Source organism: Ptiloglossa arizonensis, chromosome 12, assembly GCF_051014685.1.
Source record: "Ptiloglossa arizonensis isolate GNS036 chromosome 12, iyPtiAriz1_principal, whole genome shotgun sequence".
Classification (NCBI taxonomy): Eukaryota; Metazoa; Arthropoda; class Insecta; order Hymenoptera; family Colletidae; genus Ptiloglossa; species Ptiloglossa arizonensis.
In genome coordinates this window covers 11,070,121-11,089,368 of record NC_135059.1, presented here as the reverse complement: position 1 = coordinate 11,089,368, position 19,248 = coordinate 11,070,121, and the positions used below count along the sequence as shown (strand labels likewise).

Here is a 19,248-nt window from a genome sequence, read left to right as displayed (position 1 = left end):
AATCCATTCGCGGATAAGAAATCCCGTGGCCGCGTAATCACCGCGCGGATTCCTCGATTAAAGGAATCGCGCGCGCACTTTCCCATTAAGCACGGTCAACGATTTATCGCCGGGACGAAACAAATTATATCGATAATACTCGAGAATTCTTTGACCGTTCGCGTCCGAGCGATCGCTTACGCGCACCGAGTGCCGCGCGGCCAACGCAATTAATTCCCTACTTCCTCGAAGACATCGATCATGCATCCTACATACGCGAGCCACGAGTGCACGATTAATGGCGTAGGATCGCGCCGTTCCCGCCGGGAATCTCGATTAGAATTAATGTCAATAATATCGGTGGTACGGGCAGCAGCCGAGGCCAGGAATCAACGTACCACCGAGCCGAGCCGAGCCGAGCCTAGCCGCGATCGAGATCGCGCGCTCCGAGCGAAACCGTTCGAACGACGTTCGCGTTCGAACCTAATGCGTTTCACCTTGCTCGACTTTGTCCAACGATCGCGAGGTCGGGCCACCGCTGCACCGAGGTCGAGACTTGTCTCTTCCACGGGGACCCGGATCGTCGCGGTAACGTTCCAGAGAAAAGAAACGATTTTTTCCAACGACGAGTAAGAATTTTTCCCACCGAGAGACGTATTATTGCGTTTCGGCTTGGAATCGACGGTTCGATAAGGTTCATCTAGCCCAACGTGGCTTCGACGGTCTTCGATTACTCGATGGTTCATCGGTACGTAATTAGTTCGAACATACTGGGTCACGCGATTAATAGCGTTCAAGGTAGGATCCGCTGGACGGGCCTCGCCGAGAGTTCGACCGGTAGATCCGGAACCAAACGCGGGAATATTGCATTCGAGCCGCGAATATACGCGTGTTACCGAATCGCGAAGCGAATAGAAAATCTCGCAAGGGAATATCGCTTCGTATATTATCGATAGTTCGGTAAACGCATCGCGCGTTACATTTTTAACGGACTGTGTACCGGAAACGTCTCGATAGCGAGGATACCGTAGCTGTTGTTTCAGAGACGATAGAGTAACGCGATCGCGAAGAAATAAACATGGCGCGACGAAAGTGCGGGACCAGTTCTCGAAAATTTATAAACAGATGTGTTTTAATTCTACGAATTACGGGTTGTTCGATAAGTTTCGTCGTTCGAGAAAACTTATCGAGCGATTTAGTACTGTGCTATTCGACGAGTTTTATCGAACGACAAAACTTATCGAACGACCCGGTAAATGTAGAGCATCGTCGTCTCTGGAAAGATTTTCCATTTATGTACGAATTTCTTAACCGACGTATTATCCATCCCGATACTGCGTCGAAACTAAACTCTTGTTCACTATCCGTTGATCTAAGAAATCGTAATGTTCCTTAGGTCGGACCGTACTATTTACGGAAGCTAAAATTGTATAAAGAGGATTCTCGTTTCACCGCCTCTCGTTTGGCTTTAAACGTTCGGTGTTGAATCGTTCGAGAATCTGTAGTTTCTTCCATTATATATTTATTTAACGTCTCTTTCGTCGTTGTTAAATATTTTCCTGTTAAACGTTTCTTTCGTTATCGTTATTTCTACCATATACCTGTACGTATGTGTGTATATATTAATGCATAAAATTATATTTAAAACGTGGTGGAATACAACGACATTGAACCGTGCAGCACTTGAGTAGTCAAGGCATTGTAGATGAGCTCGATACCGGCTTTCCTAATTTTTTCGATGATATACCGACGTGTTCGTTACACACTGTTCAGTTGTTCGTAACCATACTCCGCTGCACGACTGTACTATATTTATCTAAAAATAAACGTCCTATTTACATTTTCTCTCGTGCTGAAACAATTCCACGATCCCAGAAAATGAATAAAAACGAAAAATAAGAGAAAAAGAGATCAATTTGCGACTCCTCGCTGCTGTAAAGGGGACTTCCGGTTCGTTTGAGGGGGTTTGCCGGGCGAATCCAGGCGATTCGGGTTTGTTACGTACCTGCGTAGCTGGGTTTTCGTTTTCGCCGCGTAGTTGCAATCGGAGCACCGGTATTGTCGGTCGGACGCCGGGCTGTCGTGCACCAAGCTCCTGTGCGATCTCAATTCGGAGGCTGTTCTGAGGACCGTCGGGCACCCCGGAAGTCCGCACTTGTACTTTTTCCCGGCGTGGCGCAACATGTGTTGGCGCAGAGCGTGTCTGAAACGTGAAAAAGCCAAACGGAAACGAAATAGGACGATGGAAGGACACTCTCCGTCCTGCTCGCCGGGGAGGGGCCCGTGTCTCCCCCCACCGCGTCTCGCCTTTCACGGAAAAGCGGCCCGTGGTCACATGGGCCCTGGTTGTTCGAGTTGAAAATATTTCGCGCTCGCGAATTCGTACAATTTTTCGAATACCGGTAACCGCGTCTCGCCTTTCATGGAAAAGCGGCCCGTGGTCACGTGGGCCCCGGTTGTTCGAGTTGCAAATATTTCGCGCTCGCGAATTCGTATAATTTTTCGAATACCGGTAACCGCGTCCGGGGGACGCGCCGGCGTCGAGAATAATGATTTCGCGAAGCTTAAAGAACCGCGTTTTCGTTAAATCCAGCGCGTAATAAGACAGCACAATGGTCCCACGAATGCGTGGTACGCGTGTGACCATCGGCTGTTCGCACGCCGTACGATCCGATCGCAGCTGTTGCATCCTATATCAACCTGCCGGCGAGCGCGCACAAGAGCCGCACTTTAAATAGTTTCTGTCAAGAGGTGACGATCTATACGGTTACTGAACTCGTCCGTGAGTGGTCGAGCAGCGTCACGAAACGCGTGCGAGTTCTCCGTGCGTGTAATCTGCCCGGTCCCGAAATCGAGAAGCGAAGGATCCACCGACCGGTCGTCGTTGTCGTCGTCGAACGCGAAGCACGCGACGCGACGCGACAACTGACGGTGGAAAGTAACGTCTCCCCTTGTCACGAGCATAGGAAACGGGAGGGCAAGGACGTCCGAGTTGAACACCGGCATCCTTCGGAGCGGCCGGTATAAAACTAAACGAAAGCTCGTCGATGTTATCGAAATCGGCAGCAAATTTCCGAGCGTGGTAGCCACGATCTTCGCGGCACGTATCTCTCTCTCTTTCTCTCTCTCTCTCTCTCTCTTGCTCCCCTCTTCTTCGTGTCTCGAGATCTTCGGGCCCGGGCGAGCCGTGGTCACCGTGCGGGAAACCTACCGCGGTAGCAGAACGAAGGACACGGATCGGGATTTTTCGAGATGGCAGCTCGACGATACCGACAGACTCCACGGGCGCGCAACGGACCGGACGAAGAGGCAACCGAGCGAGAACGAAGGACAGGAAATCGAAGAAAAAGAGGACGGCGAAGAAACGAAGGGAAAGGAAAGGACAGAGAGAAGGAACACCGCCGACCAGAAGAGGCTACGAGATCTGGGCCGTCCTAGAGGGAGTCCCGGCCTACCCAATTGGCTACGCAAGTGTAACGGCAACTTTTACAATGTCAGGATATACACGCCCTCGCACGAGCTTAGGACGTACCATCTCGTACACCTGCATCCAGGTAGTCCTCCGCGAGTGTACGTTTCCGAGTCACCGGGCAGACCGCGCGCAGAGACCGTGCTACCCCCGGTGTGCTCGATCCTATTCTCGTTCACCCCACCCACCCTGTACCCCGTGGTTACGATTTCTTTTTTATTCGTACGTCTCGAACGAGAGTAGGATATTTCGACAAGGTTCTTTTTTTTTCTTTTTCTTTTTCTTTTGCTCACGCACCGAACGACTCGATATTCAGAACGCGTTACTCGCGTGTTCGGCACGCATCGTCGCCAACTTCCGGAAACTGATTCCTCGTTGGGTGGTGCACAGCCGGAGAGAAACTGGGGATTTCGAGCGTGGAAGAACCGATCGATCGGTAACGCCGTTATTACGGAAATAAAGCGTACGAGGCCACGAGCGCGTTCGAGCGGACCGCGGGCTGCCCTCTTGGAACCACCGTTCGCGTTGATCGATTCCAACGTTAAAAATCACCCGTGAACGACGTATCGAATATATGTTAATATTACACGTCGTACGAGAAATTCGTGAGTCGGTCTACACGGCCGCGAGTAAATATATTAGCGCGGAGGGACCGTTTCGAAATCCTAACCTCGAACCGCTCTTGTGGACGATTAAATTGTAAAATGGTAACGATGTGAACAGAGAGAATGAAAGAGAGAGAGAAATTATTCTTTCGATTTCTCAATCAATTTAAATACAGTAACACGGAAACGAGCCACGAATTTACGAATAAATATTCCGTAATTAAATTTTCCCAGGCGTGTAACGCGACGAGATCGGAGCGTACCGATACCGGTTTGAAAATCGTCTTCGCTTTCGAACGTAAATAATTCACGGAGGTCGAAGACGGAGTAGGTCGAGAAGACGCGAATTTCTCGAAACTTGGAATCGTAATAACGACGACAAGTGAGAAAACAAGGCCCGGGATTTTCTGACCACGAGGCTACGGGGTAGAAATAGACGATTGGGAACGGGTGGGACGAGCATTAGCGGAACGTTACGAAAGGTTAGCACGGATTAAATTGGACAAGATGCGAAGGCGCGAACGAATACCAAGAGTCTTGTAGACTCTCAACACTGAGAGTCCATCTCCGCTTCGCGTCGAACCGATCGAACTTTTCGAACAGCGGAGAGACACGATCGTATTTACGAGCACCGTAAGGGGAACGTGGAACGTGAATTTTGAACCGGCGGCGAGAACTGGACGTCGACGATAACGCGAAAGCGATAAATTGATCGCTCAACAATTGTATAAATTAGCTATACACCGAGCCGAGAAAATAAATCGGTAAAACTGGAAACTGTTCGAAACAATGTTGCAAGGATCCCGATTTCCCTTCCGTTTGAACCAATTAACCAGTTTTCGTTCGAACAGCGTACAAGTCGCGAACACGATTAACCGTTTTCTTTTTCCTTTGAACTCGTTTTCGAGATACGGTCCAGACGAACGCGATCTTTCCTTATTCCACTTTTCGAATATTCAAAAGTAATTAACTCGCGTACGGGTTCGCTTGTTTGTCTCGCGCTATTTCGCTCGAGTTAATTCGCGCACGGTCGACCGGTCGAGTCGATCGTCGAGTTGAAATATCGATAGACATCGTTACAGTAATTTCGATAAAAATGATCCATCGATTCTATTCGTGACTTTTCCAAGAGAGCGTAACCCGATTATCCTGTACGAGACACTCGAGGAATAGAAATCTCCAGTTCTCAGCGACCATCGTTCCGGATACGATCTACACAAGTACGCACGCTTGTACGCACACGCGCGCGCGTATCGTTGTCGAATTCGAAAATAAATCGTATCCGACAATTGCGCGTTCCTCGTGTCCGATATCGAGTGTCGAGAGTTGGATAATTAGAAACGTAGCGAGCCGATGTTTGGCGGATCGGTGAAAGGGGGAAAACGGAGACGGAGATTAGCTACGAGATATCGGATACAAGACGAATTTCCGGGAAACGGATAAAAGATGATCCACGAATACGGGACAGGAGGACGGGAACGTAACCGGTGCGACGGTGCGGCGCGGAGAGACGCTGCGTTCGAAATTCCAAGCCGGATCCAAGTCGAGGAAGGCCAAGGTTTTTACGAACCCTCGCAAGACAAACGGTGACGGAATTGATAGAGGTGGAAGAGAACCGTAATCGCGTTGAACGCTGGCTCCATGAACGCTAACCGACGATGCAACCGTGATCCGCGTTACTCGACCAGGGGGAGGTAAGCGCGCCTCGTAATTGCCCTGAATTATGACACCCGTGGTATTCAGCGACAAGACTTTTCCGGTGGATTCGCGTCTCGATAAAAAAGGATATTAATACGAGGTATAATACGCGATCGCGGTTTCTCACGCGGCGAACATCGCGACCAGCGAACCACCGACCGCGAGTCGTCTCGGTCGTTGCGTAAACCTGGCCGTATACTTTCTGTCGCGCGACAGTTTCCTCGACGCGCCGGAAACGAGCGAGTTTATATCGCGGAGCTTCTACTCGTTTGTTTCTGGATTCGACAAAATGGTGAAATTGACGAAAGCTTATATAGAAGAGTTTGTATTCGTTTGTTTCTGGACTCGACCAAACGGTGGAATCGACGCGAGCTTATATCGGAAAGCTTGTACTCGTCTGTTTCTGGATTCGACGAAACGGTGGAATCGACGCGAGCTTATATCGGAGAACGTGTATTCGTCTGTTTCTGGACTCGACATAATGGTGAAATTGACGAGAGCTTATATAGAAGAGTTTGTATTCGTTTGTTTCTGGACTCGACCAAACGGTGGAATCGACGCGAGCTTATATCGGAGAACGTGTACTCGTCTGTTTCTGGATTCGACGAAACGGTGGAATCGACGCGAGCTTATATCGGAGAACGTGTATTCGTCTGTTTCTGGACTCGACATAATGGTGAAATTGACGAAAGCTTATATAGAAGAGTTTGTATTCGTTTGTTTCTGGACTCGACCAAACGGTGGAATCGACGCGAGCTTATATCGGAAAGCTTGTACTCGTTTGTTTCTGGACTCGACCAAACGGTGGAATTGACGCGAGCTTATATCGGAGAGCTTGTACTCGTTTGTTTCTGGATTCGACCAAACGGTGGAATCGACGCGAGCTTATATCGGAGAACGTGTACTCGTCTGTTTCTGGACTCGACATAATGGTGAAATCGACGAGAGCTTATATCGGAGAACGTGTACTTGGCTGCTCTTCGACTCGATGGAACGGTCGAACAGCGACGAGCTTATATCGAAGAGCGCGTAATTGTTTACTTCTCGACTCGATGGAACACTCGCGTGGCCACACGACTGCTTTTCGACGAAAGACTCGAGCACGGTGTGCGTAAACTATCGACCAACTAGTCGTCGAACACGATACGCGCAAACTATAAACTAAATAGTAGGTCAGTAGCTCTGTTCCGGAAAATTGCGTCGTTTTCGTTCGTAACAATGGCATTTTCGGCGACAACAGTCGTCGAGCAGCTATTTGCGTGCTTTACTTATTTCGATTCGTGCTCTTTGCAAATGATCCATTAACGGATCGTTTCGTGCGAAATCGATCGTCTCCGATTCTCGACGTTGAGGATTTCGAGATCGAAATCGATGCACGACGTAGCTCGCGAAAGAAACTAAAAGAGGTCCGACTCGTTCTATCCGCTGGTTTCGTGTTTCTTTCAAAAATAAAGGGTGTCGAGTTTCATCCATTCGGTAGAGAACAAGTCGTCCAAATGAATTTTAATAGGTGGATCGACCGTGTCGAGTTCCTTTCTTCGTTTCCATCGAGAAGAAATTCCCTCTTACGAAAATTCAGTTTCGTGGAGTACAAATTGAAAGGATAAGTAGGAAAAAAAAGTTAAAAAGTAACTCTTGCAGACGATTCGGAGCGCAACGGGCGAAACTCGTCTCTCGATCTTCTTTCGTCATATTTAGCACGAACACGGTCGAACGCGTATTTCCTTTGCGGGTAAATCGGCAAGCGTACGAGAACCTCTCCGTTCAACGTTCCACGAGCATCGAAAGGCGTGGATCGAGCATCGGTCGTCGGTACAGGCGGCACGATAAAACATAAGAAAGCAATTAGGTTTTATCGAGAGTTTTTGGAAAGATTTCGACAATCGGCGAGCTTTCTCGATATCGTGCGACTCTCCCGTGCGTTCTCACCTCGATCACGCGGGGGTAATTTGGTCACCTCGTCGAGCGAAATACATCGCTGCACTCTTTGCGTCTCTCTCTCTCTCTCGAGAGAGAGGGAACCGAGCATAAATTTCTGCGGTTCGTTGCTGGTTTGCCACATGGACGGTACGGATCACGATTATCGTCGTCTATTCCGAACCTTCTTAACCCGGCGACTGTTCGCCAACGTTTTGTCCTCGTTCGATGTTTTTCTTCAAGGTTATTGCCGGTCCGATCGACGCCGCTTGTATCTCGGCTTTAATCGGTTTTAATTATTCGAGACCTTTGCGCGGCGTATCGTTTCTTTTTTTTTCGCTACCGGTCGTGTAAAACCGAACCATCGAAATAATTCCCTAAGCGAACAAACACCGCGTGCCGTTAACTTTTTCCGTGTATCTATTTATCTCTCCGAACGTTCCGCCATCTTGGTAATTCGAATTTGATCGCGACTTTCTTTTTTTCCCCCTCTCGAGTTCAATTCGATTCATCGGAACGGGTAATAAATTTCTCGTCGGGAAAAATGATTTGAAAAAAAAAAAAAGAAATACATCGTTCGAAGAAAAGGAAGAGAAAGCAGAGGAAAAGATACAGGTGTTGTCGGAGATCGCGCCGTTTCCAAGAAGTTTCACATTTTTGAAACGTCTTTCGTCTTCCATGTTCGGCGAAACCTTCGATAAATCCGAGAAACTTTTCGTCGGTTTTGCGAAGCATCGAATTTGGTGGATATCCAAATTACACGGGCATATTCCAATTTGTAAAGAAACAACGCGATACGGCGGATATCGATGCCAAAGAATCGGACTAAAATCGGAGCATTCTTTTCTAATTGATTGAAATTTATCACCGACCGTTACCGTGGCGGTAGATCGCGCAAGTTCTTCGCGCGGTATCGGGAACTTTCGCGGAGATAAATCAAAAGGAAAAATCGAGTATACGGGCGCTCGATAGCGGGGACGCGTTCGCCATCCGGGAACAATCCTCCGTCGAAAAATATTCAAGGGCGAGTAGGTCGCGTTTATTCGTGATTCGTCGAACGGGCGAAACTCGACGACTGAGGGATAGCGGGGAACGCGCGCTAATTTGCCTAAAAATCTCGAGGGGTACGGGCGCGGGCAGGAACGCGTCGCCCCACGGTGAATTACGAGCATCGAGAAATCTCGTGTCGCGGTATTGGAATTCCGATAGAACAATATTAATACCACGGTGGACGAAAGCGCGTCTTCGCGGCGATGACGTTGACGGAGGACAGAGGGGGACGGATAAGGAGATGGAGAGATAGAGAGATAGATATCGAGGGATAGATAGAGAGATATAGAGAGCGATGTAGACGGATACAGAGAGAGAGAGATATAGGAGAGATACAAAGAGAGATATAGAGAGAGAAATAGAGAGAGAGATGCGAAGAGATAGAGAGAGAAAGATAAAGAGAGATAGAGTTGGAAAAAGGTAAAGATAGAGAGGTATAAATAAATAGGGATAGACAGAGACGGATAGAGAGAGGGACAGGGGGCCCCGGAGAGAGAGTTGGTGAGAGAAAGATGGAAAGACGCGAAAGAAGAGAGAAGCGGGAAGAGGAGCAGCAGCGGCGTTTACTCTTCTCCCGGCGCGCGTGTGTTTCGGTGGAATGTCGCAGGCGTGACAAGAGGCCGTTAAGAAGAGTCTCGGGCCGATTGGGCAAGCGGATGCGGTCACTCCGGATGATTTAGCGCGACGTCCACCGTCATCTCGTGAAATATGTGCCGGGGGCCGTGGCTCGGGGTCATTTAAAAGTCTAATCCGCGTCGGTACGATCGTCGTTATGGTCGTCGATAACGGGCGCGGGCGATTCGGCCGCGACGGCCACGTACGAGCTGGACGCGATTCCGTTTCGATGTTTTTCTACGGTCCACCGTGCTACGGGGAAGGAACCGGGCCGAAGGTGAAAGAAGGCGCCGCCGCCGCCGCGCCGGTCCGGGCCCCGATGGTTGGCCATTTTTCGATGGGGCAGCAACGCGTTCTCCGGGCGATCGACGGGTATAAATCTCGGCGATGATGGCTGATCGACGCGAGGATAAGAGGACGCGGGTCTCCCTGGCAATCTCGAGGCGAAAATTCGTATAATTAAAACGGAGGAGTTAACGGTGGCGGCGGCGGCGGTGGTCAGAGGGGTGGACTCGGAGATGGTTCGGCCGTTGGGTAGAGGAGAGTCGGTCGTTCCTCGTTGCTCGTCGTTCGTCGAAACGAAATCGCGAGCGGGGGCAGCGTCGGTCATAGATCGCGGGCAAGGGAGATGTACGCGCGTTCGACGGGCAAACTCGGGCCAGGATACCAGCGACGCGCGCGGGTTAATATAGCCTCGATCGTTCTGGGATGGGAATGGCGGAGGAGCCGTCGGTGAAGCGATCGTGTACTATCCGAGAGGAGGGAAGCGGATGGGAGCGAGCGAGCACGGGCATTAATTAAAAAGGTTGCGCATTAAAATGATTTGTTTTAATTGGCTGAACGCGCTGAGGTATTTATGGCCTCGCGGTCCTTCGTTCGTTCGTTGGTTCGTTCGTTCGTTGGTTCGCTCGCTCGCTCGGTCCGTCGGTTTGCGGCCTCTACAACGAACGTCGACTCGGACTTCTTCTTCTTCTTCGTCCGTCTCTCCTCCTCGTTCGTCCTCCTCCGCCTCGACACTCGCTCTCTCTCGCTCTCTCTCTCTCTCTCTCCCCACTTACCGCCATCGCGGGCCTCTTTCTCGTCGTTCCACGGGTCTCGTCTTCTTCCTCCACGGTCTTTCTCGCCTTTCTCGCGCCTCTTCTCCTCCAACGTGGCTCGACGTCTTTCCTTGGCCGCGCGAGCTCGAGCCCGAGCCCGAGCCCGAGCCCGAGCCAGAGCCCGAGCCCGAGCCCGAGCTCGAACGCGAGCGCGAGCGCGCCAAGTCCTCTCTTCTCCTCCGCGCCCTAGTCCCCTCCGCCCCTGACCTCTTCGATTATCTCGAAATCGGACGATCGTTCATTCCGACTAGCCACGAGAGAGCTAAAAGCCGATTCTCTTCTGGCGCGGAGCGACCGAGGGCGATTCATAAATATCGGGCCACGACAAGTGGATCTTTATTACCGCGAATGATTTACAAGCGACTCCGCCGTGCTCTTTCTTCGACTCTGTCACCGCGACGTATACCCGGGACTAGCCTCCTTCTCGTCCCACGAAAGAAATACAGCCGTTCTCCTCGTAATTTACGAATTTTTCGTTTTCCGCGTAGAAATCCGGCGTCGCTTGAATTATTCGATCCCTCGAGTCCCGTCGACTTGGAAGCGATTGACTTACCGTTTCTCTCTCGCTCTTTTACTCTTTCTCTCTCTCTCTCTCTCTCTATATATATATATATATATCTGTCTCTATTTCTGTCTCTCTCTGGTTCTCTTTCTCGGTTGTCGGAAGATTCGTCGTTCGATCTAGAAACGGGCGAGCGTAAAAGCAGACGCGAGGCGACGCGAGAGATACGGGTCTCTCGACCCGGTACGGTTAAAAGGCAAATACTCGAGGAGTCTGGGTCCCGGTCGGTGCCGCGGTGGGTGGAATCAACGTTTCCGAGCCGTACGATGGCCAAGGTGGGATCGTGATGGGCCGTGATGGCGGTGCGGTCGTGGAACGATGCCGAAGAGGAGGCTGGACCGGAGTGAACCGAAGGTGATGCATGGCCGACGGTTCCTACGGCGGGGCCGCGGACGAAGAAATAAAGAATAAGAAGAATATCCGCTTCGTCGGGTCCAGAGCCGGCCCCCTGGAGCAAACGCTGTCATAACTCAATCCCACCTTCGTCCGTTCGTACGTCCGTACGTCCGTACGTCCTTCCCGCACCGATGCAGGTTGCACCTGCGTCCGTCTCGCTCCCACGCGTCCTCTCCTTTTCCATCTCTATCCGTCTTCCACGGAACCCGATCTTGATCACGGCCCTGTACGTATATACCCCTTCGCGATGCGGACTCCTCGAGATCTTCCGTCTCGCTCGTTAGATTCCATCCAGTGTTTCCCTTCTTTCGGATTTTTTCCTCGAGCGTATCGAAATCGAGCGTCGCGACGACGGACCTCGAGTACCGAGTGCAACGTTGCTAACGTTGGAACATACTCCGATCCGTTGGTAGCCAAGCGAGCCTACTCGCCCGGAAATATGGAGTAGCGCCTATTTATGTTTCAATTTCGTTATTTCAATTTCAATTTCCCGCGAATACAGAGTCACGTGCATTGTCCGTCCGCGAGAAGAAGGTGCACGTTCGCGTCCCCGCTTTACGCTCCGCCAGCTCTCCCACCATCGCGCCCGTCGTTCCCATTGGACGTTGTCGATCTTCTTCAGCGTCCTCGGCCAATAGCGATCGCACCACGTTGCGAGAGTATCGGTCGTAGGTAATATCGGTCGATCGATCTGTTGTTAATTTATTTACAGCCGGTCGAATCGAACGCATCTGTGCATCGGATCGGTTCGTAAGCTCGCGCGATTTTTATTGCAATTTACGTCGTTCGATGACTTTTCTTCTTTCCTTCTGTTCGATCGTTTGACCGTTCGTTCCGTATCGGCGACGAAGCGATCCATTTTTCAAGAACCACGGAACGTCGAGTTAACGAAAATGAACACTATTCGCACGTTTCGCTCGACGAGAAATTTGATTCGAAAATGATCAAAGTAGTCTATGATATTTGTGCACTGTGATCGGATTCGGACGAGAAAGGTATGGGAACTTCCTCGCGTAACCGTTCGCGGTAATCGTCCCGGGAAGAAGTCGTTAACAATGGCGAAGAATACGTTGTAAATGAACGCGCGATAAATATGTGGAAAGAAAGCAGCTGAAACGTTTCACTTTCGATGGAACCGCGCCAACTTGTACACCGATCTGGGATGTTGTTGATAACGCTTGAGAATAGTTTGTAAACGAATTCGTAATTAATATCGAAAAAAGAGCAGCTCGAACGTTTCACCTTCGATGGAAGCGCAAGTTACGGACCGTCTCGATGCGATACCAGTTGAGGCCGCGGGTCTCGGGAGCGCGAAAGTGGGGACAGGCGGAGCGATCGGTTTCTCTCGCCCCCGCGCCATCCGGGCTGAAAACTAACCAACGTTCTACAGTGCAACCTACCGCGGAAAGAGGAACGAAAACGTCGACGCGCGCGCTAATTGAGCCGAGAGACTCGCGCTCTCCTCGAACGAACACCGGCGTCCTTCCAGCGCCTCCGGTTCCGAAACTCCAACGACGTTCGATTCCCGTAAACAGCTTTCTTTCTTGGCTGTCGTCGCGCGTCCACGCGCGCGCACATAAGAATCGGGGTACAACACACACACACGCACACGCATAAGCACACTCAGGACCGGTCGTCGCGTTAACGTCGATTTTCGTCTCGGAGCGAATTCCGCGCCGTGGTTCTTTCGTCAACGGTTGACCGGGAATCGCGAGCCGCGAAACCGGTTCAACGAATGATTCACGCGTTGTTCGAACGGATATAAATTGCCCGATCCCGGGCGATGATAAACCGCGAGTTTAATTATAAGTTTTGCGCAAAATCCTCGACGAATCCGCGATCGCGCGAAATCGACGCGAGACTTGGATCGATGGTCGAGAAATCGCGGTTCAACGGGATCGATTCGATGATAAACGACCAGAGACGCGAGTTTAACCCCTTTCGCGGCGATTCAAGTTTCAATAATGCGTTTCATAATCAACGGATAGGTCAGTCACGACCCTCACCGCCCTCGTGAACCCTAAATTTTCTTTTCGAAGACATTGTACGTAAAGGTTTCTTTATATTTTTAATTTCCCGTATTTCTATATTTTTTATCTTTCGTATTCCTATATTTTTCATTTTCTGTATTTCTATATTTTTTATCTTTCGTATTCCTATATTTTTCATTTTCTGCATTTCTATATTTTCCATCTTTTGTATTTCTATATTCTCTAATTTTCTATAATTTAAAAAAAATATATCTGAACGTACAAATGCGAACAAGACTCACTCGTAGTTCTTACGTTTGGCTCGATATTCAGGAGTCTTGCACGCGTATCGTAAACGAAGAGGTTAACCCTTTCGCTACTACGGATACCCCGCGACTCTATGGCTACGAGATCCGCGTCACGATTCGGTTTCCGTGGCGTTGGTAAAGCGAAATAATTAATTCGCGAACGTACAACGTGTTCTTTTCTCGTCGTTTCCGATATTCTTTTCGTCGACGACGAAACATCTCGTAAATGGATTCCTTGCTCCAAATTTTCCCATAAAAGATTTCGTCCTCCTATATACCGGACGGGGCGCGTAACTGGAAGCACGTATTTCGTAAGTAACGATTTTCGAGAAAAATGTTTCGAATGATATTTAAACGATCGGGAGAAGGTATAATTCGAGAATCAATTTTAGAAAATACAAGGGTAGAATACTTCACCGTGTGTCCTTACTTCGAACCGTACAAATTTTGTGGAAATAATTTTCACGAAAGTCCGATTCGTGACCAACCATTTTCCGAGTTATCGCGATAGAGGTAACGTATCTCCGGAACTAATTACTGTTTTGTGCTTAATTACGAGGCGAATCGACCTACGTGATAAAAAACGTACAATTCTATTTAAAAAAATAAACTCGACCATTTCTTTGCGCACATACTTAAGGAAAAAACAGTATCGTCGAATGATACCCTCGTTGTAACCGTTCGACTCGTTGGAAATATTTTACGGTCTAATCGAAGTGGTTCCAGTTACGTGCCCCACCCGATATACTACCGGACAAATGTATTCGGACAGATGTTTCGCGATATTCAAAATTGTCATTCGGTTGGCAGAAAATCGATAAAATTACGTACAGAGGAGGGAATGACGAATAAATAAATTGTTCCGGTAAATTTTGACCCGAAACGTAGATTTTATCGCGATACGCGAAAATCCGAAGGAAAAAAATATTCTTCGTCCAAAGACTCTGCCCGGTGCTGTAAGGTACGCGAGATATCTCGTTCGTAGCGTTCGCGTAACAGAAATTATGACGCCAGATTCGTTTGATTTATCGACGAAATCGTGATTGCCAAGACCGATCCCGTGATATATCGCGCGACGCGCGAATCGTGTCTTTAAACCGATGCTAACGGTGACTATAGTCACCCACCGGTGCACGCTCACTGTATCTTATCGGCGATTATAGTCACCCATCGTTGCACACACGACGTATATTCAACCAGTGACTACAGTCGTCCGTTAAAATTTCGCGTCGGTTCGCAACTTTGATCGTACCCAACGTAACTCGTAGTCTTTACCGTCGCCATTTTTTTCAACATTCTCGATATTTTCCCTCCTACTTTCAATCTCGATACGAGACACAAGGATCGATCATCGACGCAACGAGTTTCGATTGAAATTTCAAATCGATTTGCAACTTTGATCGAACATCGCGCGGCACGTTATCTTCGCGATCAACGATTTAATCTTTCGTTTCCAAATTATTCTTTTTTTTTTCACACGTCGTACCTGCGATACCGGTATCTTTGCATCTTTTGTATTTCTATACCGTGTAAACGAATTGATGCGGTATAGAAACGCTAACGTAACTTTTGTAGGTACTGACGTAACTTTTCGGAGACATTTATATGTATCTTGAATTCGAAAGAAAAGACGAAGAGCATTATTAACACGTTAAGCGCCACGTCGATCATCCGATAACCGATACTATACTTTCCGTTCGGAATGCGTCAATCTCCGGTGACTGACGGTATAGTTTCCGTTCAGACCGCATCGGTCACTATCGATTGACGGTATACAATTCAAAAAATTATAGTCTTCTATTGGTATATTTCAAATCGTTTGGAGATCATGAAAGATGTTACCCAAAAAAATTTTAACGAGTATTATCGATACGATTTTTAGACCCATTTCGTGGATAATGCGAAAAGAAAAGATTCGAAAACATCGCGGATCGAAAGAAAAATAATCGAGAATTCTTTCGATTCTTTTCAATTCGGTTCGTAAATAATGATCCGTTCAAACGTTCGTCGTAAATTACTCGCGAGTGCTTCAAGCGCGAATAATTGTTACAAAGCTCGTAGTAACAGCAATTAAAATTTTCTTTTCCGAAGTTTGGTGTCGTCGTCGACGTTAGATAACCCGGATCGTCGATCGATAGTTTCTCGCGATTGTACGAAATTTCGTACCGTTGATTTACTTTCGTTTCAACGGAGAGCAAGTCCAACGTGAACGATAATCGTGTTCGAAAACGAAAGAATCGGTTTCGTTGTTGGATAAACGATCGATGTACCGAGAAGCGATCCACTCGCTCGCTTTCGCGACAATTTCTATTTTTCGTCCGATCGGACGAGAGAAATATTTCCAGCTCGTATTTCTGAGATATCGCGATCGCCTTGAGCGTCCCGGTACGACGAGGACCTGTTCACCGGCACGCGTGCCGAGAATCGAAGGTTTAATTATCGCTCGAAATTGTCCACGAATCGGCGAGACGCGAAAGATTCGAAACGTTTGAGAAATCGCGGTTCGTCGCGAACCGATCGTCCCCGCGAGACCCCCACCGGAGCGATAAATCTACCACGAGGAGAGGACCCGTTCGAAAGAGTGGGGGAGGATTTTAAGGGGGGGTGTAGGTTCGATCGGCGCGCATCGTTTGGATTTGGGGGCGCGCCGCGAAACGCGGGAACGCAAATCGGGACAAACGAGCCCCGAAACGTCAGACAGTCCCTCTCTCTCCTCTCTCTTCTCTCTCTCCTCTCCCCGGTGCTCCCTGCGCGGAAAGCCGGGGGCTTCATTAGCCCCCGAACCGCGCGTCGAAATAAGTCGAAATTAACGCCGCGAATCCCGATCAAAGGTTGTCGGATACCGGTGCGTCCCTTCTCTCTCTCTCTCTCTCTCTTTCCGGCCCTGGTTTGCCCGCGGGGGACAAACAAAACGGTATTTCGTTTCCGGGCATCTCCTGGGAGCGGTTTGTTAGTCCCGCGTTTTGGCGCCGATGCTGTAAGTCGACGGGAGCGAAAGAGCGAGAGACGTGTCGCGTAGGAGTAAGGGTGCGAGGGGCTCGGGTGTTCGCGGGTCGGGGTAGGGTGCGAGTCTAGGGGTGGGAGTCGTTCGTTGGCGGGTAGGGGCTCGGGAACGGGAAAGAGCGAGAGATTCTAGCTGCCGCGTCAGGGAGATTAGGGGATCGCAGGGTTGGTTGTTGCCAGTAAAGCCAGCGCGGGCAGGGCGCGGGGCGGGGTGGTTAACGCTTCGCAGCCGAGGCTCAGAATAAACAACAATATTATAACGCGAGCTTAATTGCGCCAGAGGGCTCGGTAACGGGCGCATAAATCGGAGCAGCGAGCGCGCGCGCCCTCGAAACTACCCTCGCCGCGTCCCCCTCGCGCACGGTTCGCCGCCGTCTTCGTCTCTCCCGATCCGCCACCCCTGGAACATGTACCAGTCTTCCACGAGCCGCTCCCGGAGTAGGATTCATTTACAATAAACATGTCCTCCGCTAATTTCGTCGGCGGAAAAGGAGGAATCTCCAGAACGGAGGAGCGTCTTAACCGTAACGTACGTCGACGTTTCTGCCTTCCCGTTCAGCGAAGACGATCATTCGTTAGGGGAAGGATCGCGAGTTCTTCGTTATCGGGATATCCACCCGCCGTCGGCGTAGCAGGAGGAGGAGGAGGAGAAGAAGGTGGAGGCGGCACGGTGTACGGTGTACGGTGTACGGTGTGGAGGGGGTTAGCGGTAGAGAGGAAGGTTACGAACCGAATTTCTACGCGGATACCGCTCGCTGTTCGCCGGCCATTCGTTACCCTTTCGCGCTTCTCGCGAGCGGTGCGGCCCGGATGGCGGGAAAAAATTTTAATTAAATAAAACAACGCCCGGAGACCTCGAGAGACCGGCCCCGTATTTTTTATTCCGGTTTCGGGCAGGAGGATCTCACCGCCGCACCGGGCGCTCCTTCTTCCCTCGTTACCGCATCGGCTCCCGATGGAACGCGTGTCCGTTCGCCCGCCCGCCCGCGCGCGCGTACGCTCATACGAAACGCGGAGCGTATATTCCCGCTGTTTCGGTATCGAGGACGGATTCCAGGAACGGGCCAATAGACGCGAGGCCACCGTTCGAAAAAATTTCATCCGCGCGAGGAGAGACCCCGAACGGGGGCGTTACGGGTGTCTCTGCGGTTTGGCGGCGTTTCAGGACCCCGTGGGGCCGCGGGCCGAACAGGGAACGACGAAAGAAACTCGTCGCCGACGCGATAGAGAAGGAACCAACCTACGAGAGAGAGTAAGAGAGAGAGAGAGAGAGAGAGGACGCGACGGTTGGTAGATAGGTAGGTAACGATACGCGAACGATACGGTACGTGGAACGCGGACGAGAAGGGGCGGTAAAGGTGGACGGTGGTGGCGGTGGTGGGGGAGGTGGAGGAGGGTCGGAGGGGAGGAAGGGCAGCGCGGGATAAAGAGTCGATGATGCGATGCAGGGCTAGGTCGGGTTAGGCGGACGGACGCACGGAGCCACGATGCGATGGTGCAAAACGACGGAAAAGAAGAGGAAGGAAGCGGAGGGCAGCGGAGGAGGCTTTGGTGGTGGATGGAAGCCAGGGGGGCTTCGAGGGGGCGGGTGGGGGGATACCGGGGTTTCGAAAAGAGCCGGTAAAGGGACGGAGAGAAAAGGAGCGCCGCGGAGAGCAGTAGAAGAGGGAGGAGAAGGAGGACGAGAACGAGGATGAGGAGGAGGAGGAGGAGGAGGAGGAGGAGGAGGAGGAGGATGAGAAGGAGGGGGTGGGAGGTGGGGGAGGTAGCGGGCGGGTTAGGTCTGGGTTAGCGGCCGGCCGGCTATATCTACGCGTCCTCGACCGCAGGCCTGTTTTATTTTATGAATCGCAATATTTCACGCGACAACTGGACTCGCGGGGCGGTCACCGCTAAACTGTCTGCATACGGGGCCGTGCTTACCGCGTGCCACCATACCGAACCATACCACACCGCGTACACCGTAGCTACCGACCACCATTGCCACCACCGCCGCGCTACGCGCCACGAAGAAGAAAACCCCCATGGCCGGCGCGTAGCTACGTACCCACGGCCCCGTGCACACGCGCTCACCGTTCTTTGCGACACAATGCGCGCACCGGGGGAGACACCTCACCAATACATTTCAATGCGACGAATGCGGTGCAACAGCGTCGCATTGTTCCTCGGGGGGGCATGCAGAAATCTTTCCTCCTCCTTTCTTTTCCTCCGCGCACACCACCACCACCACCACCCCTCTTCTACTCTTCTACACTCCTCTCCTCTCCTCGGCGCGCTACTCTTTCCCTCGACGGGTCTGCCGAACGGACCCGCGGCCAGCCCGTTTTGCTCTTCGGTAGCGCGGACAATCCCCCGCGGGATTCGCCGGGCCGGATGTTTAAGGGTGCCTACGGGGTGATCCGTAAAGACGACACCGTGCCTCATTAGCAGCGCTTGGCGTAGGTGAGAGAAAACGATACACGTCCGCGTCCACGTCCGCGCGCACGAGCGAACGAGACAGAGCGAGCAACGGTCGACGCACGCGGCCGCTACCGAGCGCGCATACATAGTTAGTCCGCGCGCTCTCGCGCGCATCGCGA

The 19,248-nt window shown here is 50.8% G+C and overlaps 1 protein-coding gene across 1 annotated transcript in view; it reads right to left on the bottom strand.

The window, feature by feature from the left end:
- The window catches only part of LOC143153187 (uncharacterized), a 69,015-nt gene that overhangs the window by 12,170 nt on the left and 37,597 nt on the right, over nt 1-19,248 (bottom strand). The window contains exon 7 of the mRNA XM_076324123.1: nt 1,985-2,182. Within this exon, the coding sequence (XP_076180238.1) occupies nt 1,985-2,182 (198 nt within the window). The remainder of the gene's footprint in view (nt 1-1,984; nt 2,183-19,248) is intronic.